Source organism: Grampus griseus, assembly GCF_964374135.1.
Source record: "Grampus griseus genome assembly, chromosome: 20".
Taxonomy (NCBI): Eukaryota; Metazoa; Chordata; class Mammalia; order Artiodactyla; family Delphinidae; genus Grampus; species Grampus griseus.
Genome location: NC_139014.1, coordinates 45470770 through 45489780, shown reverse-complemented (window position 1 = coordinate 45489780; position 19011 = coordinate 45470770). Strand labels below are relative to the sequence as shown.

Below are 19011 nucleotides of genomic sequence, written 5' to 3'. Positions count from 1 at the left end.
AAGAAAGAGGGAGGGAGAGATGGAGGGAGGGAGGGAGAGGGAGAGAAAGCTCTCAGGTGTCTCCTTTTCCTCTTATAAAGACACCAATCCCATCGGATTAGGGCCCTACCCTATGATCTCATTTAACCCTAATTACCTCCCAAATGCCCTATCTCCAAATACCATCACATTGGCAGTTGGGCTTCAACATATGACTTTGGAGGGGACACAATTCAATCCGTGGCACATATGTTGTCACATCATTAGATCATCACATGCTTCTGAGATGCAGCCCCCTTCCTGCCCAGACAATTGCAATGGTCTGTCCAAAACAGACGTCCCAGCCCTGACGGAGCTCCCACAACCCAGACCCATTGTTCACAGTGCAACCCGCAAGACAGAGTATAAGCTTTCAGTGCCTCTCAGCTGGCTGGTAAAATCTTCACTTCCGGGAAGCAGCGTGAATATTCAGAGGAAGGACCATGAGATTGGCAGTGGTCAGATCCGGGTTCAAGCTATGTTCCACCATCCAATAGTCATGACCCTGAGCAGCTAAGTCGGTTAACCTCTCTGAGCCTTAGTTTCCCCTGCTGTAAAATGAGCATCTGTGTGGTGAGAATTATGAGTGTGACATGTGCAGGTGTCAGGCACAGAGGGGGCGGGCATGGTTGAACCTGTGTGAATTCCCTTTCCCTTAGGGTGATATTGAGGGTGTCCACAGTCTGACTCCAACCCATGTCTCCAGCCTATTTTCCACAACTCCTCATACAAAATCCACAAGCAAGTTTAGTGTTTTGTCCCCGCCATGCCCCTGCCTGGTTATCACCCGCTACCCTTGTAGAACAGCCTCTCCACTTATCTGAGCCAGTTTCAACACACAGCTTGAGCAGATGGGCTCAAACAGATCTGGTTTTGAATTTTAACCTTCTGAGCCTTAGTTGCTTCACCTGTAAAATGAGTGGATGCTCTGACGTAATGAGGTAGCTTTGTAGCACAGATACCCTCGATTCTTGCCAGTCTGGGTGTGGGAGCCCAGATGTGTCCCTGAGTCACAAAGGTCACACAGAAAACGACCAACATTGGTGTTTTCCAAGCCTCTTCTAGGGAACACTAGCTCTGAAAGATACTGATTTGTGTACCTGGAAGAAGGTTGTGATACGTATTATGTCAGGGGAATTACAGGGCCAACAAAGTTAAACAGATTTGTTGGTTATAGGGCTTTCCAGAATCTTTCATTGCTAATACGTATTTTAAGTTTCTAAGAGGTGACGTCATTTACATAATTTCTTAAATTGTTTGGCACAGAATTCTTTTTTAATGCCCCCACCCCCCTCCCTGCTAGGATCAAGTTTTCTGCAAACTCACCTGGGAAATGAAGGTTTAAGTAAGGCTGAGCAGAAAGGTTAATGGCTCATCCAATATTTACTTTCCTCTTAGCCGGAACTAAGATGTGTTAGAACTCAGTATCTCTGATAGCCATGAGGCTGTGAGCTAAGGATTTCCTTTGCTTTTAACTTTATGATGCTGAACCGATCTAGTGGCTGGCTACTAGCGTAAAAGTCACACCTCTGAGGTCTAAGTCTTTGTGACCCGATCCTTCCTTCAATATGCAGGCTTATTTCATCATCTCCATGAGGTTTTCGCCCAGCATTCTGCCATCACGCCTGCCCCACACTTCCTGAAACACTGTTTGAACTTCTCACTTGACATTCAGCTTGTCTTGTTCTGTGTATGTGTTTTCTGTTGGGCCTGCGGGCTGCCCCTTGTCCCTGGTTCCTGGAAGGCAGCCTCTAAATCCTTGGAATTTCCCGAGTTATAAGAGTGTCTTTGTTATTTTTGGTGGGTCTCTCTGGACCACACCCGTGTTTATGCTAATGCGTGACTTCGGGAGGGCCCCTGGTTTATGTTAATGAAGTAACTAGTGAGGGACCCTAATGCTAATGAGATAACTGGGGAGGGACTGCTGTGCCAGAAAGACCAACCACGTGATTAAATAGAAGTTTGGGGCTTTGAGCCATGTGACAACGGCCTGGCTTCTGTTGGGACTGAAGGGGACAGGGGCTGAAGACTGAGTCTCAGACCAATGACTCAATGAACCATATGCTGATGTAATGGAGACCACGGATGCCAGAGTCTCCCGGGATGGCGATGCTCCGTGTATTTGCACACATCCGTGGCTCAGAGGTGGTGGATTCCGACTCCGTGGAGAGAGGACATGGCCGCTCCACGTTTGGGACCCTCCAGGCCTCACTCTGTTTGTCTCTTCTTTTGGCTCTAATAAAACTGTAATCATTCGTGTAGTACCTTCATAGGTCCTGTGAGTCATTCTAGTGAATTATTGAACCTGAGGGGGAAAGTGGGAACCCCAAATTTGTAGCCAGTTGGTCAGAAGTGAGGGTAGCCCTGGGGACCCCCGAATTTGTGGCTGGTGTCTGAATCCAGCCTTGGGAACTACTGGCATAGCGGAAAATGCACCAGATTTGCGGGAAGGAGATCAGGGCTCTGGAGGTGTTTCCAAAAGTGACCCAATGTGTGACTTTCCTAAGACTCTGTTTTCTTGCTTGTAAAATGCAGTGAACAACTTTGATTTATTCATAGGTTTGTTGTGGGAGGTCCAATGGCACAGGTACTAGCATCCTAGCCCTAAGGAGGCTGCCGCACCCTCACGGAGCAGATGCAGAAAGTCTCCATGTGCTCTTGAGAGGTGGAGCCTGCAAAATGGGAGTCCAGAGGACGTGGAACGGCTCTTGCCCTCATCTAAGCATCTAAGTCTAAGGATCCCATTTTGATGACGCACACGTCTGAGAGTAAGAATGAAAACCTGTTCACCTCCACCCCCTATCCCCCCAAACACACATTACACTTCCCATCATTTTCTCTTATTGGAGACTTAAGTCCCTGGGTGTGACTGTGGCCACTGTACATTAGTGGAGAGAGAGAGAGAGACATAGAGAAGAGTTTCGGTTCTCATGACCATCCTTACCTGCCCACGGCATGGCTTTTATAGGCTTGGGCTCAAGCCTTAAGATCCACAGGAATGTGCACGACTCATCGAAGCCTGCTGCCCCCTCTGCCGACTGAGTCCTGCAGTTCCATCGCCTTCCCAGCCCCCTCGGTTTCACCTGAGTTCAGTCGTGGCTGAAATCAACAGCACCACGCAAAGCTCTTGCAAACCGCGTACGCCAAAAAAGAGTGACCACAAAGGGAAATTTTTTGTTTTTTAGCAAATGTATTCTTGCTCCATTATTTTAAAAAGACTGAACAGCCAAAAGTTAAATCTCCTTTTACTACAAAAGTAAAGAAAATCATGCGATGAGATGCTCCCGTGGGGCTTTGGCACAGACATGCTTTTGTCTCCGCAGGCTCCCTGCACTCCTGGCAGGACTCGTGGGGTTTGTCCCCAGCAGGCTAAGTGCTGTCCATCCCTTTGGCTCCTCCCCAGATCAGCGCATCCTGACTGTCTCTCAGCCCCTCCAGTCTGAGTGCTCGTCTCTCATGGCCTTCACGAGCCAGTCCCGTTCGGTCCCCTGCTCAGAATCACTCGTGTCACTGGCCTCCACGGCCAGCAGCTTAGAGTAGTTGATTGTCCGCTCCTGGGGCAGTCTGGACTGGATGGACAGGAACAAGGCCAGCCAGAGCAACAGGACCACACAGCAGGACTGGTAGAGCACAGCTAAGCTGAAGTGCATCACCACGAAGCCCCCCACGAAGCTGCCCAGGCTGGCCCCGACCCCGTAAAAGTGGTCTCGGAACACGGCACTCAGAGGCCTCTCTGTTCCGGGAGTGGCCAGATGCTCTATGGAGGCCCCGACTGCCCACCACAGAGCCCCGTGGCTGACGGCGCTCAAGAGCTGAGCGGGGAGGACAGACCACCAGCTCCAGAGGAAAGAGAAATACAGAAGCTGCCCCGCCAGGCAGCCCAGCCCTAGCCCCACCGTGCCCACCCTGGACAGCTTCCTAAGCAACGGAGTTTTGAGAGGATGAAGTAGAATTTCCCCCAGCAAGCCCAGGGCCACTGAGACGCCCATGACCGGTTCGGTGCTCTCGTGGTCTTTCATGTGCCAGAACAGGAAGTTCTGCACGGTGCTGGTGGCGGTTCCTATCAAGAAGACAGTGAGGGCGAGGGTGATGAGGCGGGGTTCACCGCCTACGAGAGACAGGGCTTTGACCATTTTGTAGCTGGGCTCCCACTGCCTGCAGACGGGGACGGGAAAGGCAATGCTCACCAGTAAAGCCAGGGTGCTGACCAGTGAGTAGCCGTAGAAGTGCACTACACCCCGGGGGCCATTTGTCATCAGGAAGCAGTCCAGCTGCCCCACCAAGGCTGAGATGCCGCACACGCCTGCCGACATGCCCAGCAGCCTCCAGATCCACAGGCTTCTGTAGCCGTCAGTGGCGTCCACAAAATCCAGGTATTCATAAAGGCTGTCATCGGCCACCTGCTCCACAGGGGATGTCAGCAGCTCCCAGACCACCATGGAGCCCAGGGAGAGGATGAAAGTCCACCGCAACCCTTCCGAGGAGAGGTCGAGGGCCCCCGCCATCCCCCTGGCTGCCGACTGGTTGGCCGGACTTGCCAACGCCGTACCCCCAGCAAGCAAAGGATGGGCAGGACTGACCACCCTAAAAGCACCTTCCTGGGGAGTATCTTTCACTCTTGAAGTAATAGGATGGAGAACTCGGGATGTGGTCCTGGTTCCTTGGATGGAGCCCACAAAGGAGCTGGGCAGACGACTGAAAGGTTCTTGGCCACTTTCCCCAGGCCCTTCTCTGAAGCCATCGCCTGGGCCGACCCCAGTACTCCTCTCGGCTGGGAGGCTGGGCGCTGGGTAGTTCGGAGCTGGCTCGGGGGCGGAGGTGACGTTCACGGTGAGTGCGACCGCCGGTGGTGGGACCGTGGCGGTCACACTGTGGGTTCCGTTACACGAGCGGTACCCTGGGTCTCTGTCCAAGGGCGGCACCAGGACCATCAACAGGCTGGCTCCCACCGAGCCGAGCAGCGAGCCTATCAGAAGCACCCTCCGCTTCTGGTAGCTTTTGGCCAGGAAGGCACAGAAGGGAGCCCAGAAGGCTGCGATCAGGTGCTTGGTTCCCATGAGGATGCCCACCCAGGGCGCGGCCAAGCCCAGCTGCCGCAGGTAGAGGGTCAGGAACGGGGTCACGCAGGCATCCCGGACCCCGCACACCAGATGGAAGAACCTGGCCACCCCCAGCGCCCTGCTGGTGTCCCACTGGGGGTTGGCGCTCATGGCTGCCCGGCTCCGTCAGACCCGGGCGGACGGAGGGCGCGGCGGGGCGCGGGGCGGGCGCGGCGCCATGTCCCTTGAAGGGAGGCGGGAGAGAGCCGCACGGCAGCTCCAGCCTCCGGCGGCGCCGCGGTCACCGGGTCAACGGCCGCCCACCGCCCCACGTCCGGCCACCGACCCGGAAGTGGCCCCGCCCGGAGGGCACCGCCCCTAAGGGGCGGTGCCGGCGCACCTGCGGGCCGCACCTGCCACGCCCCACGGCCTTTGCCGCCGCACCAGCCAGACGTGCGCAGGTGCAGGAGGGTCGCGGGCTGAGGCCTGCTGGGTGCGCTCGAGGCCACCCCCAGGGCCCCCGCGTAGCCCACGGTGCTGAGTTAGATCCCTGAACTGCTTCAGGCAAGTAAAACTTGGCTGGGGAGGCGCGAGAGTGGAACTCATGATATGCCCCCCTGCCCCGTGTTCTTTAGGTCTTTGGTCATGGGCCCCCCATCAAGGACGACCCTGTTTCCCTCAGGGACCGTCCCTGTCTACCCTCGCTGACAAACCCCGCCCCCTCCCCAGACTCACACTCTCCCCTTCCCTGCTTGTTTTCCTCCGTGGTACGCATCGCTGTCAGACACACTACCGGTTTCTGTTTCACGGGTCTATCTTGTTGATTGTCTGTCTCCATTGGAATCAAGTGCTATTTTTGTCCCCAGGGCCTAGAACTGTTTGATTGGATGTGAGCTGCCTCTGGAAGAGGCACGACCTTAGGTGACAGAGTTTTCTTCAGTGGAGACAATCCCCCGAGAGGGACTGACAGCTGAGGGTGGTCTTGAGACGGGAGCTCCTCCAGGCAGCCCCGTGCAGCACCCACCCTCAGCCCCACCCCCGGCCAACGTTATGCATGTACTGGATCGCTTTAATCGACACCTGAGAGCGCTTAGTTGTCCATGTGGGGAATACACACGCCAGAGGTGGTTAGCTAACACTTCATCCAAGTCACACTCCAGAGGCAGTGAATATAAGCACGTTAATGATCTCAGATCAACGGAAGTGGATTCATTAATCATCCCCAGAGATATTGGCAACATTTCGCTGGTGAAATTCGTGGTGTCCAAGTCACATGGATTGTTTATAATTTTTGGAGGCATCTCCTCCCTTGGTGAACAGGATTAAGAATCCGGAGATTCCAGCAGTCCAGACCCTTTGGAAGGGAAGACTTTACTTTGAGATGGACACTTTACAGTGTCCAGCCACCCAGTGTCCTTGCGTGAAGGTTTCAAGGAAGGTTTGTTCGGAGCACCTAATTTGACTGGGGGTGGGGAGGCATATCTGAGTGGGCAGCAGAATTTGGTCTATGACGTACTTTCTTTGTAAGCTGGTGGAGAGATTGTTGGGGGAGAAGGCCCAGAGCCCTCACCTAACTCTAACAGCTGGTAAACCCTGCAGCTGTTTATTTCACGAACCTAGTACTTGTTGCCCAAATTGATATGAATCAATTTACATAACCCCAACGACAGAAAAAGAAAGTCTAGCCATGTTCAGATAAACTCACTCAAATTCAGTGATATCAGTCACTTCCTGTTTAAAACCATCTCCGTTACATTCAGGGCTGTCCCTAGTCCCTGTCCTCCCCGGGCTCCGCAGGGGCAGCTTCGGTGGAGGACCGCACATCCATCAACTTCTCGGTCTTCACCTGTCCAGGGTGGATCGCCACTGAGGGGCAGGGATTTCGCCACGTAGTGTCCATCAAGGTGCCTGCAGTCCACGTCCAGGCTTTAGGTTCTGTGGTCCCTGTAGCCACTCACGGCTGCACCTCTTACCTTGGGCTTGTTTGCTTTCAACTACCTGGGGAAAACCGTACCTGCTTCCTGTGCCCACAGAGGCGCGGGGACTCTCTTTAAGCTTGCTCTTGGGCCCATCTGCCTAGGCCCCCAGGCAGCCCCTCTTACACCATGCCCCTAGGCTCTGAGAACGTGCTCTGAGACCTGCCCCCACTCCCAGGGCAATAAGGCCAAAAGTGAAGTGCTTACCTCTCCACTCTTGGGTCCCGAACTTGGAAGGGACTCTTCCATCCCACTGCCACCATCCCCTGGGATTGCCCAGGGGATGGGTACGGACTTAACATCTGAACTCAAAAGCCAAGAATTTTGATGTCTTTAATCTCTGGCTCCTCTGAAATGAGCCTGCATTCCCACCTCGGTTCTGGGGACATCTCTGATCAGGAGGCCCTCAGTGAACGTGAACGAGGAGGGGCCGGGCAGGTGGACAGAACACACCAGTGAATGTTTCACCAAGCTCTTACCTGGGCCTAAGCAGAGTCATTAGGTTAGACTACGTAGTGCCTCTGCTCTCTACTAAAACGCAAGTATCGCTCGATATAGATGAGAGCAGAAAGACTTTAGTGTGCATTTATTGAATCTGACATTTCCTCTCAACCGGGAGGGACGCCCGCCTGGGAGTGGGCGAGGTGGGCAGTGGCCCGCTAGAGGGAAGGGAACAGACTGGGCGAGAGGGGCTGCCGCTGCCCACGTCCTGTTTGCCCCAGGCCACGGGGCCCCAGGCCATGGGACAGCAGCTCTCACCTTGGTTTTAAGGGACGGGTGGGGAGCTTGAGTGGGAGAGGCAGGGATTGGAAATCAACGAAGGAGTGGACACAGGCGCGAGGAGCTGGGCTTCGTGCGCACAGCTTGGCCAGGGCCTCCTCGGCCCTTCGTGTGGGCTCTGCCCCACCGCACCCGCCACGGCCAGCTCCCTGTGCTCCTGGGACTTGCTGGCTTTCAGATGTGGCTGGAAGCCGCCCCAGGGAGCCTCGTTCTAGTCGTTGCTGTGAGTGTTTGGGGCAGGTGGGGTGGTGTATCCTTCCTCTCGGGCCCTCTGCTCTCAGACTCAGCGATTCTGCAGTCCCTTTGGGCTCACTGGACGATGCCAGAGAACGTGTTGATGGGCATTCGAAGGGGCTTGGCCTTGGCTTTGGTCCTTTCTATCTCCTCCTGGTGTGAGCTGAGTCCCAGCACCTTGGATTTCTGGGACCCAGAACACGGCTCTGGGCAGGGAGCAACCTCGAACCTGTGGGCGGAGAGAGGCCAGCTCGGGAGACCCATCTCAGGGGTCAGATCTGCCTGGGCCTTTTAACCGTAGCCCCTTTACCGTCGGGTATAGACAAGGGGGCTCCGCAGAGGGAAGAGGAAGAGTCAGAAGGAGAAAGGGTACCCTGAGCCTGGGGCGAACGCACAGAGAGGAGGATACGCCTGAACGGGTCACCCTGTGCGCCTGCCTGACCCAAAAACACCTCCCTAGGGGACACCAGTAAGTGTCGTGTTAACTGGGTCGTAGCTGCCACAGAAGGGCAGCCTGTGTTGGGGGCAGTGCCAGCACAGGAGGTTGGATCGGGAGGGCTGCAGGCTGAGCATTTGTAGGAGAATCTCGGGAGAACTGAATTTCAGCTACTGCCCAAGGTCAGCCGTCATTTGCTCTTCTTCCTGGATTTAAGTCATCACCTGAGTCCACACCCATCAGGGATGCCTGCCTGGCCCACGATCCACCCCAACAAGGCGTTCAGGGCTCAGGCAAGAGCGGGGGCGGGGCCGGCAGCCGGGAAGCTTTGCCCCAGGGGCACGGAGCCCAGCCTCACCTGGCCACATCCCTGTACGCGCGGCAACTGTCCTTGTCCAGCAACAGTGTCAGCAGCCTCTGGTCCTGGCTTTGGATCTGGACGTTAGCCGACCGGAAGGTGTTTGTCACCGTCTGCGACAGAGACAGCTTGGGGAGCATCACCTTGGTAACGGATGGCCCGGCCAACACCTCCTACCCTGGAATCCTGTGTGTTTCAGTTCAGTACCCAAGGGTCCCGCCTCTCTTCTTGCAAGTGACCCTGAGTAGTGTCAAGCCTGCATAAGATGCTTCCAGGCAGCCTTGGTCCTTGGCTCTCCCATCATTTCCACAGGTCTTTTTCCCACCTGTCGTCCTTAATCTCAAACACAACCTGGGATGCCACAGCTAGAGCTTGCCAGGTGCTGAAGTGACCTGAGCACCTCCTTTTTGACAGGCATGTTATGTATGTAATTTGGGGCTACTTCAGGGTTTTTATAAGCCCTGACCCCTGTACTCAGTGTTGGATTGCATACAAAATTATTTCCCTGGGGCAGAGACAGAGGGTCTGGAAAACAGCCACCTATCCCCATGACTCAGACTAAGCCTGTACCAGTTTGTACCACGGGGCTAGTTACGTCCTCTGCACGGGGAACCCGGGTCATGGTGTTCCCACCTTCCACACCCACAGCCCTGCGCAGCTTCTCCAGAAAGTACCCAGGAGCACCGGAAAACAGCCCCGAGGCAGCCCTCCAACCCGTGACCTGAGGGGGCTGCTCCCGAGAGACCCCTCCCCCTGGACAGAGAATGTAGAGCATCCTGGGCTCCAGGTGGGGCACTGAGGGCCTTTCCAGTCACTGGCCCATAGCACACGTGGATGGCAGCTTTGCGTGACTCACCACCACAGAGCACTGGAGTTTCTAGAGCCTTAGCCTCCAACTCATTCAAGTATTCTCCACCCCTGGAGTCACCTTTCCAAAACATAAAATTAGAAATTCTGATCTAAGCGGTCTGGAGTCCAGCCCCGGCCTGGGCCTTTTTCATAAGCTCCCTGTAGGCAGGGCTGATCCACCTTCCTACTGTCAAACAGCAGAGGGACAAACAGAGCCTCAACCTGGGGCGGGGGGTCAAGCATGTCCAGGCATTTCTGCTGGACTTTTGTGGGGTGGAAGGTGGGCTTGGCGGCCAGGAGTCTATGGGCAGAGTGTGCAGGAATCTCCCGGGAGACTCCACCCAGACCACCGGGGTTCTCATCCTGGCTCTGCCACTTATTAGCCGTGTGACCTTGGATATGATTCTTAATCACTCTGTGCTTTTGTTTCTCACCTTTGCAACTACCTTGTAGGTAGCAAGACAGTACAGAGGTAAAAGGGAACTCGCTAGGGTGGTAAGTTTAGATTTTCAAAAAGCTCACAACCAGGTTATTTAAAGAGGTCATTAAAAATAGAAACCGTGGTAAGGAACTGACTTTGAAAGGGGAAATACATAAAGGTAAATAGGTCCACCCTGGAACCTGAAGCTTAAATACAGAGCTGTCCTGTTGGAAGATCTCAGCTCAGTACAAAGCTCTCAGCCCGTCAGAGCGCTCCTCCAGTGCACAGGCTGCCCCAGAAAAGATGAACTCTGGTTAGAGGTGAGATCCTGCATAGGTGGAGGCTGGATCAGATGATCAGGGAACATCTAGCCCGCTCCTGCTGTGGGCCATTCCCACGGTGGGCGCTGGAAAGACGGAGATAGGGCCTGAGCCACGAGATCACGTCATTGACAAGTTTTGCAAATGCTTCAGTGGCTCTGTCCCCAGGGCTCTGGGGAAGCACAGAGGTGGGGTCCCTAGCTCTCCGGGGAGTGGGGAATGGGGAGTGTGGTGGAGGAGGTGGAGGGAAGGGCCTCCTGGGGGAGATAACACCTGAGTTTCATCTTGAAAGAGAAATAGGGGTTATGAAAGGAAGATGGGGAAGAGCAAGGGAGGCACGGGGTTTCAGGCCAAGCAAAGCGCGTGAACAAAGGCACAGAGGAAGGTCTGCCAGTACGCTTCCAAATGGAACCGAGCAGCATACTATGGGAGCTTCCCCGGACAGACCCCTCCCCCATGTCCTCTGCTGTAGCTCCTCTCCAAGTACCTAGATAACAGTATCTGATGCACATTTCCTGAGCTGTTTTACAGATGCTAAAACCACCACCAAATGGAAGAAATTAACTACTTGATGACCATGAGCACATAGCCCCCAGACCTACTGGCGCCTAAGGATTGATAACGTTAACCGCTGTGACACCGCCCTGTTACCTCGCCATCAACCAATCAGAGAACCGTGCACCAGCTGATCACACGCACTGGGATGCCCTTCCCTCACCTGGCCTTTAAAAGCGCTTTGCTGAAACCCATCGGGGACTTTGGTGGTTTTGAGCACCAGCTGCCCTGGACTCCTTGCTTGGCACCCTGCAATAAACACTGCACTTTCCTTCGCCATGACCCGGTGTCAGTGTATTGGCTTTGCTGAGTGCAGGCGAGAGGACCCAGGTTTGGTTCGGTATCACAGATAGCCCCGTGTAAAGTGCACGCAGGGGTGGCCAGGGTTGCAGATGGAGAGAAAGAGGAACCAAGCTACACAACACTGAAGTGTCTCAGCCCTTCTGCCCTGGAGAGTAGGAAATGGTCGAGGGATTTTAAGCACAGAGTCATGTGTCCGAGTTCTGTTTTAGAAAGATCATGCAGGCAGAGGTATGGAGGGTGGATTGCAGGAGTACTGGAATGACATCGGGGAGACCGGCTGGGAGGCTGTAGTGTTTGTCCAGGAGAAGGGGGTGGATGAAGGTCTGGCCCAAGGGTGACCAATTCGTCCCAGGAAACCCCTTAGTCCCTGGCAAATTGGGACAGATGGTCAACCTCACTGGACCACAAGAAGGAGGATGGAGAGGAAGAGAGAGGTGTGAGAGTGTTTGAGAGAGAAAACCAGTGGACACGGGGAGGTGAGAAAGAGGAGGCATCTGAGCTGACCCCAAAGTTGCCGGGACAGGTGACTGGTTAATGATGGTCCCGCTGAATGAGAGACAAGACACAGGGGAGGAGGGGATGAAATAAAAACAGCCGCTAATACATATATAGCTGTGACTTGGCCAAGCACTCTTCTAGAAGCTTGACACGTCACCATCATTTAATCCTCACAACAACCGGACAGGTAGGTACCATTACTGTCCCTGTTTTCCAGATAATGAGACTGAGGGACAGAGAGCTGGAGAGTCCTGCCTAAATCACGTAGCTGGTAAATGACAGCTCAGATCTGAGCCCAGGCAGTCTGGCTCCAGAGAGCTCTTAACTACTAGAAAGCACTGGCTCTGGTTTTGAATATCTTGAGTTTGGGGTGTCGTGGGACACGGAGGTCATGCTAACTTAGTTGAATGCAGGAGTCAGACGCTCAGGGATGAATGTCAGAGCAGGAGATAAAGGTTTGGGCACCCTTAACAACTTGGACTAAAGCCATGGACGTGGTTTTGAGAGTCCAGGGAATAAGAAAAGAAGTGGGCCATGGACTGAAGTGGAGAACAGTGGCTATTTCAGGAATCGGCTTAGGAAAAAGAGTCCAGAGAAAAGGGCTGAGTGATGCCAAGGCTTGGGATGAGGTGGAAGGTCACGGCCCTGACCTCGTGGATGCAGGGTATCGCGGAAGCACTCAGACACCTGAGCATCAGACCGAGTGGGCGGCTTGACCTAAAGGTAGTGTCTGCCTGACAGGCAATGTGGGGGAGCTGAGGCTGTCTTGAGAACGGGGTTCAGGTATGATCACGGGCTCCAAGCCCAGCCGAGTAGGGCAGTGAAGTCCAGAGAGGCCATCAGATAGGGAGAAAATGGGCGGGTCCTATGTCTGTATCAATAAGGGACTCTCTGTGAGTATCGGTAAGGGTTAAGGCAAAGGGCAAAGGGCGGCGGTAGGGTGATGAGGTTGAAAGAGCTGGTTTGATGTGGTCAAAGGCCGGGCCATTGCTGTTTGGGAGTGTAGCTGCTGTGTGCAGGGGACGCCAGGACCCGGGTGCGTTTTGCACTATCTGGGTACGTCTTAGGTCCTCAGGTGGTCCAGGTGGAGGTGGAGGGCGGGGCCTTAACTCTTCCAGTGCCTTACTTATGCCAGTTGGTGCTCAGTATTTCAAACAGACTGACTGGAAAGCAGATTCTTTCCAACAGGAAGACCCACTTCAACAGCAAAGGCTCAGAAAGGCTCAAGAGTCCATTCCCCCTTCGCTGAAACCCTCCCGCTGGGCTCCCCGCCACCTACCCTGCATGAATCTCCCCAGTACTTACAGAGAAGGACCTTCCTGCCAAGTTGGAGGTCTTGACAACCTCTGTCACGCTAATATTCAGGCATGTGTGGTCTGTCTCGGGAGCAGCAGTTGGGGGGCAGTGGGTGGGCCCTGAAACTGGGAAGAATGAGATGGTGGGTGAGGGGCTGTGAATGGGCCTCTAGGGAAGGAGGGGAGCTCGAGACTCCGCCTCCCAAGAAGGACACGAACCCACCTTGACTACTGCCCCGCCCCCTTTAACCCCTCCCCACACCCTGCGCAGCCCCTACTTCCTGACTCCGCCTCGGTCCCCGCCAAGCCTCAGTTCCCTCCAGATCATCGGTCTCCCTCCCCTGGAGAATCCACATTTCTACATCCTGAGGCATAGCAGACATCACCAACCTAAATCCTTTCTTTCACCTTCTCCTGTACCCGTTTCCAATGGGAAGAAGTTCTTCCGCAGCCACTGGGCATGCTCAGAATGGCAGGAACACCTAGCCCAGGATGGTGTGTAAGACAGAGGGCTGTAGGAGGGCATCTGTCCCAACATGTCGAGAGCATTTCTTTGACTTTCCTCACAGCGTATAATGTGTCAAAAACCATTATTGTGTGACTGCTGCCCGGCTATACCCCTCCCTTCCGACGAAGGAGGGTTCTTAGAGATCTAAGAACAGTTCGGATAGGACCGAGTGATGGAAAATGTGGAGGAGATTCAGGAGTTAGAGCGGGGGTGGATGGGGTGGGAGTTTTGTAAGGGAAACAGAAGAAATCAAAGTTTAACAATAGGGCTGACGCTAGTTTACCGTGTGCACGTACATTAGCATCTTGTCTCTATTTTAGAAATGAACAAACAGGTAGAGGTCACAAGTAACCCGAGGTCACACAGATGGAAACGCGGCAAAGCTGGGCTTCGAAGCCTGCCCATCTGGTTCTAGAATCTGTGCTCCTGCCCCACTGCTCTGTGACCGCCTCTTGTCTTAGAGCTATTGCCAAAGTCATACGTCTCCTTCACGTACAGGAGGCCACGTACACCCCTCCGCGTGGTCCCTTCACCTTCCAGCTCAGGCTCCTCCGGCGGCAGAAGCATCACCCAGCGCTGCTCGATGCTGACCAACCTGAAGGCCAGGCGGGTCCTCGCCCGGGCAGCCTGGCGCCCAGCTCCGGGCCCAGCACGGGTAGGAGTTCGACCACGTTCCGTGATCCCAGGGACAGGGAGGGAGGCTCCTTCCCCTGGCTCAGCCCGTCTCCTCTCTCTCCACCCTCTCTCCTCCGCGCCCCTGCCTTCCGGTGCGTGTCCTTCCCTGTCTCTGCTCTGCGTGCCCAGCCCCTCACCTTCAGTGTCACCGGCTGGAAGGGCCTTTAGGACCAGCCCGGTGGCCCGCAGGGAGACGGTGACCTCTCGGGTGCGGTGGCTGAGCAGGGCCTGGGGAGGGGGATGCGGGGACGGAAGGGGGTCCTCAGAACAAGGTACACGACACCACGTCAACAGTCCTGCTTCTGTCCCCTTCCCCTCATCCCCCGCTTCCCGCCCCTGCCCTGAGTGTTGGCCGTGTCACTAATGTCCAGTAAGGAGCTAGAGGATGCAGGCTCAGAACACTCAGCCCAGGGAGCCTTCCAGACCAAGGACTACGCCCCCATACATCGGGTCAGCTAGAGAGGAGGGTATTTTATTTATTTATTTATTTTGCGGTACGCGGGCCTCTCACTGCTGTGGCCTCTCCCGTTGCGGAGCACAGGCTCTGGACGCGCAGGCTCAGCGGCCATGGCTCACGGGCCCAGCCGCTCCGCAGCATGTGGGATCTTCCCGGACCGGGGCACGAACCCACGTCCCCTGCATCAGCAGGCGGACCCTCAACCACTGCACCACCAGGGAAGCCCGAGGAGGGTATTTTTGAGCAAGGGGACAGCGCCTTGTTCCTTAGGTCAGATCGCCTCCTTGGCTATGTGGAAGGCCAACTGTAACCCCCCATCCCTGCAAAACTCCCTGGAGGCTGGGAAACTCTGGGGGCAGCCACGAGAAAAGGGCAGAAGTTTTCTCTGGCTCTATCCGCTCCCCCTGATGTCCCTGACAACTGCTTCCCCCCAGTTGAACCTCCGGGCCACCTGCTGACCACGCCACACACACTGACCTTCTGGTAGCGAACGGAGAGCTCAGCCCCTGGGCCCTCGGCCACGCCCCTCCTCCGGGGTGAAAGGCTCTCTGCAGGGGACGAGAAGAGGCTGAATGAAGGCGGGAGGTCCCCGTCCCTCCCGCCCTGGCTCCCCACCTCCCTGAGGTGGAGCAGAAGCTGCATCTGTCCCGGGATGGAAAGGCAGCACCCTAGGGGGGCCAGGCTGCCCTTCAGTAGGGCAAAGCCCCCCGGTATTCAGCAGAGGTGGGACGGGGCTTGGGGGGAACCATTAGGTGAGAGGTGGGGGGACTTTCTGGAAGCGGGCCTTGAGGAGCTGAGCCAGGGCAAGCTTTGGGAAAGGGGAGACAGATGCCCACCTCTGGGGAACTTGGAGTCCTGGATCTTGACTTTGAGCTCGGTGAGGAAGATGTCCTCTGCAGGGTCCTGGCTCAGGTCACTGAGGAAGATCTGGAGGGAGGCGGGGAGGAGGGAGGCTGGAGGAGGCCGTCCCCAGCAGAGGCAGCTCCCCCCAACCCCCGCAGCCCGGGATGCGGGCTTCTAACCCAAGTGCCCACCGCCGCCCTCAGATCCTCCATGGGCCGACTTCCTTGCCCTTATCTTCCCCTATCTTTTAATTTATTTTTCTACTCATTTGAATTCTCACAGGAACCCTGTGGTGAAGATTATTCCTATTTTAAATGGTTGCCCCATCTCCTACATTGCACCTGCCTTCCAGAAAGGAGAAAGGCTTGTGCCAATTGAGACAGCCCCACCTTTTTTTTTTTTTTTAATATTTCTTTCTGCCTTTATTTAGGCTGTGCTGGGTCTTAGTTGTGGCACGCAGGATCTTTAGTTGCGGCCTGCAAACTCTTAGTTGCGGCATGCGTGTGGGATCTAGTCCCCTGATCAGGGATCGAACCTGGGCCCCCTGCATTGGGAGCACGGAGTCTTAACCACTGGACCACCAGGGAAGTCCCTATTCCCATTCTGAAGATGGGGAAAATGAATGTTAGAGAGGTAGAGGTACCGCGATCCCACAGTGAGCAGGTGGGGGGACCAGGAGGCAAAGCCATGAACTTCTTAGCACCGCACACAGGCTCTAACTTTACACCCACTGCACCCAGCCGGTCCCACACTGACACGCTCTTTGGTTTACACACACACACACACACACACACACACACACACACACACACACACTCACACACACACACACTTCATGGTGTTAATAGCAGGACATTCAAAGATAAACAAAGGACAGTCTCTTATCTCAGGGGACTCAGAGTCTTGGTGGGGAGAGACAGGTGTCTGCAGATATACGACAAAGTGGCAGTGAGGTGTCAGAGGGATGCCCAGGGCATCACAGGGGCACCCAGGAGAAGCACCCAATCGGGCTGAGAGGAGCAGAGATGAGGGCAGTTTTGCTGTAGGACGTGAGGGCTAGCAAGGATGAAGGAGAGGACGTGAGGTAAGGGAGAGAACCTTCCACATGAAGAAGACCTGCTTCTGCTTGAACCTGAGGCCTTAGGAGTTAATAATTATCTGACTCATCCAGAGAGTAAGAAGAGAAAGTTAACAAGCAAGAATGTCTGGATGAGTTTATGACTTGCATCCTGGCCCCCTGTTTCCCTGGAGCCAGGGTATTTAGGTTGTGGGGTCCTGGGGTCCAGCAGGCTGCCATGGTCTCCTTGGAGCCCCAAGTGGGAAGCTTACCTTGACTGCGTAGATCTGGAAATAGATGGGTTGGGTGCCCATGCGAACATAGTAGGTGATGGCATCCAGGATGAAGGGGTCTACGGGCTGGGACGTGTCCAGGGAGAGAGGCTGTGAGTGAGGGAGAGGTACTGTCTTCAGCCAGCTTCCTCCATCCTACTGTGGGAGCTGACTCTTTCTTTTCTTTTCTTTCTCGCCATGCTGCATGGCTTGCAGGATCTTAGTTCCCCGACCAGGGATTGAACCCGAGCTCTGGCATTGAAAGTGCTGAGTCTAAACCATTGGACTACCAGGGAATTCCCACCACTTTCTTAACAGAGAAACTCCAAAGCCCCCATGTGCCCTCTGTGATACACGAACCCAGCTGGTCCTTCAACAGTCCAAGCCTTTCCGACCACCCAATTTCTGCTCCTAATCAAAAGATGACTGTCTAAATCCCCATCTCAGGGACTCTCATTCACTTCAATCACACACAGACATATTGGGCAGCTCTGTGTATAAGGCACTGTGCTGGGTGCTTGGGGTAGACAAGATGCTTGAGAATGTAAGTAATGATGAGAGAGACTGGAGTGGGTTCTAGTTTGCATTAGCTGCTCACTAGCCAGGTAAGCTTGGGCATGAGAGCTGGAACCAGACGATCTGATGTCTCTTTGAGTTCTTGTGGCATCTGAATATATTAATAAATGAGCTAACGTTGACATGCTAATGGGAAATGACTAGTGCCGTGTCCTACAGGCCTTCCCCAACCCCATACGATTATAAAGCATAATGGGTTTTTCAGGTAAACAGAACGTCTATATAATGTCTGATAGTATCAGCGTTGGAAAGCAGCTCAGCGTATTTCATCCATATCCAATCTTATAATATCTCTTCTAACTTTCACATCTGGTCTATTGAAATCTCGTTCCTTTCAAAAAGCTCGCAATGAGGAACTATGCACTTATTCTAATAGTGCCGCCATTGTTCACGCTATTTCCATTTTCTTCATGTGGACACTGCTTTTGGAGTTAAGTGTAAGGGCCACATAAATTGTTAATTATAAGGGGAAAGAGAGCAGGGGAAAATAAAAATCCTACCTGTGTCTTGGCAGGGAAAACAGCTACCAACAAAGGAGTATAAATGAGACCCTGCATCAGATGTTTCTCCTGTTAGTATCCTCCAGGTTTCGAGGAAAAGGTATTTTAATACCCAGCTAAACAGTCTTTCATATATAGGCAAAGACATTTTCAGATAAGTAATAATTCAGAAAGGATGCCTATCTCCAATATCTTTATTAGAATATAAGAAGATGCCTAATCAATCAGGCAATGAAGCAAAATGTGGCCAGTTAGAAAGTAATTATGTAAAAATCAATAACCTCCTTTTATACTAGCAGTGACTACTACCCAAATATAATGGGAGAAAAATCCACAACTATAAGAAAAAACCGTCAAACATAGGGAATAAATTTAGCAGGAAATGGGTAAAATCTATATGATGAACACTGTACAACTCACCTGAGGGAGATACAAGAAGACTTTAATAAGGGAAGTTATACCTCACCCCCAGAGAGTGCAACATAGCGTGCTAAACGTTAATTCTCCAAACTTCAATCGAGATCCCAAGGGAATTAAAAATAAAACTCGACAAAGGCATTCTAAAATTTATCTGGAAATATAAAGAAACAAGACTTTCCAAGTCTGGAAAGTTTTGAACGAGTAATGGGGTAGATGTACTGTGTCAAACATTGACATTAAAAAGTGCTAATTTATACAAAAATGAATAGATGAATCAGAAAGAATAGGTCTCCAGAAATCAACTCAAGCATGTGCGACAATTTAGTAAATGATAAAAGTGGCATTTCAGGGCTTCCCTGGTGGCGCAGTGGTTGAGAGTCCGCCTGCCGATGCAGGGGACACGGGTTCGTGCCCCGGTCCGGGAAGATCCCACATGCCGCGGAGCGGCTGGGCCCATGAGCCATGGCCGCTGAGCCTGCGCGTCCGGAGCCTGTGCTCCGCAACGGGAGAGGCCGCAACAGTGAGAGGCCCGCGTACCGCAAAAAAAAAAAAAAAAAAAAAAATGGCATTTCAAATTGATAGGGCAAGATGGTTTACCCAATAAATAGCTTTAGGACAACT

The 19011-nt window shown here is 53.8% G+C and overlaps 2 protein-coding genes across 2 annotated transcripts in view; both read right to left on the bottom strand.

Moving 5' to 3' along the window:
* Positions 1–3443: 3443 nt before the first annotated feature.
* Positions 3444–5228, bottom strand: MFSD6L (major facilitator superfamily domain containing 6 like; the record flags this gene model as incomplete). Its single annotated transcript, XM_082679887.1, has 1 exon — positions 3444–5228. One exon carries the CDS (start codon positions 5226–5228, stop codon positions 3444–3446), a length of 1785 nt encoding a protein of 594 aa, XP_082536013.1.
* Positions 5229–7632: 2404 nt separating this feature from the next.
* PIK3R6 (phosphoinositide-3-kinase regulatory subunit 6) overlaps positions 7633–19011 on the bottom strand; it is a gene marked incomplete at its 5' end in the record, with an annotated part of 47161 nt that continues 35782 nt past the window's right edge. Inside the window, 7 exons of the mRNA XM_082679783.1 lie at positions 7633–8276; positions 8842–8954; positions 13093–13208; positions 14403–14493; positions 15200–15270; positions 15559–15649; positions 16895–17005. Coding sequence (XP_082535909.1) covers positions 8123–8276; positions 8842–8954; positions 13093–13208; positions 14403–14493; positions 15200–15270; positions 15559–15649; positions 16895–17005 — 747 coding nt within the window. The 3' untranslated portion in view covers positions 7633–8122. The remainder of the gene's footprint in view (positions 8277–8841; positions 8955–13092; positions 13209–14402; positions 14494–15199; positions 15271–15558; positions 15650–16894; positions 17006–19011) is intronic.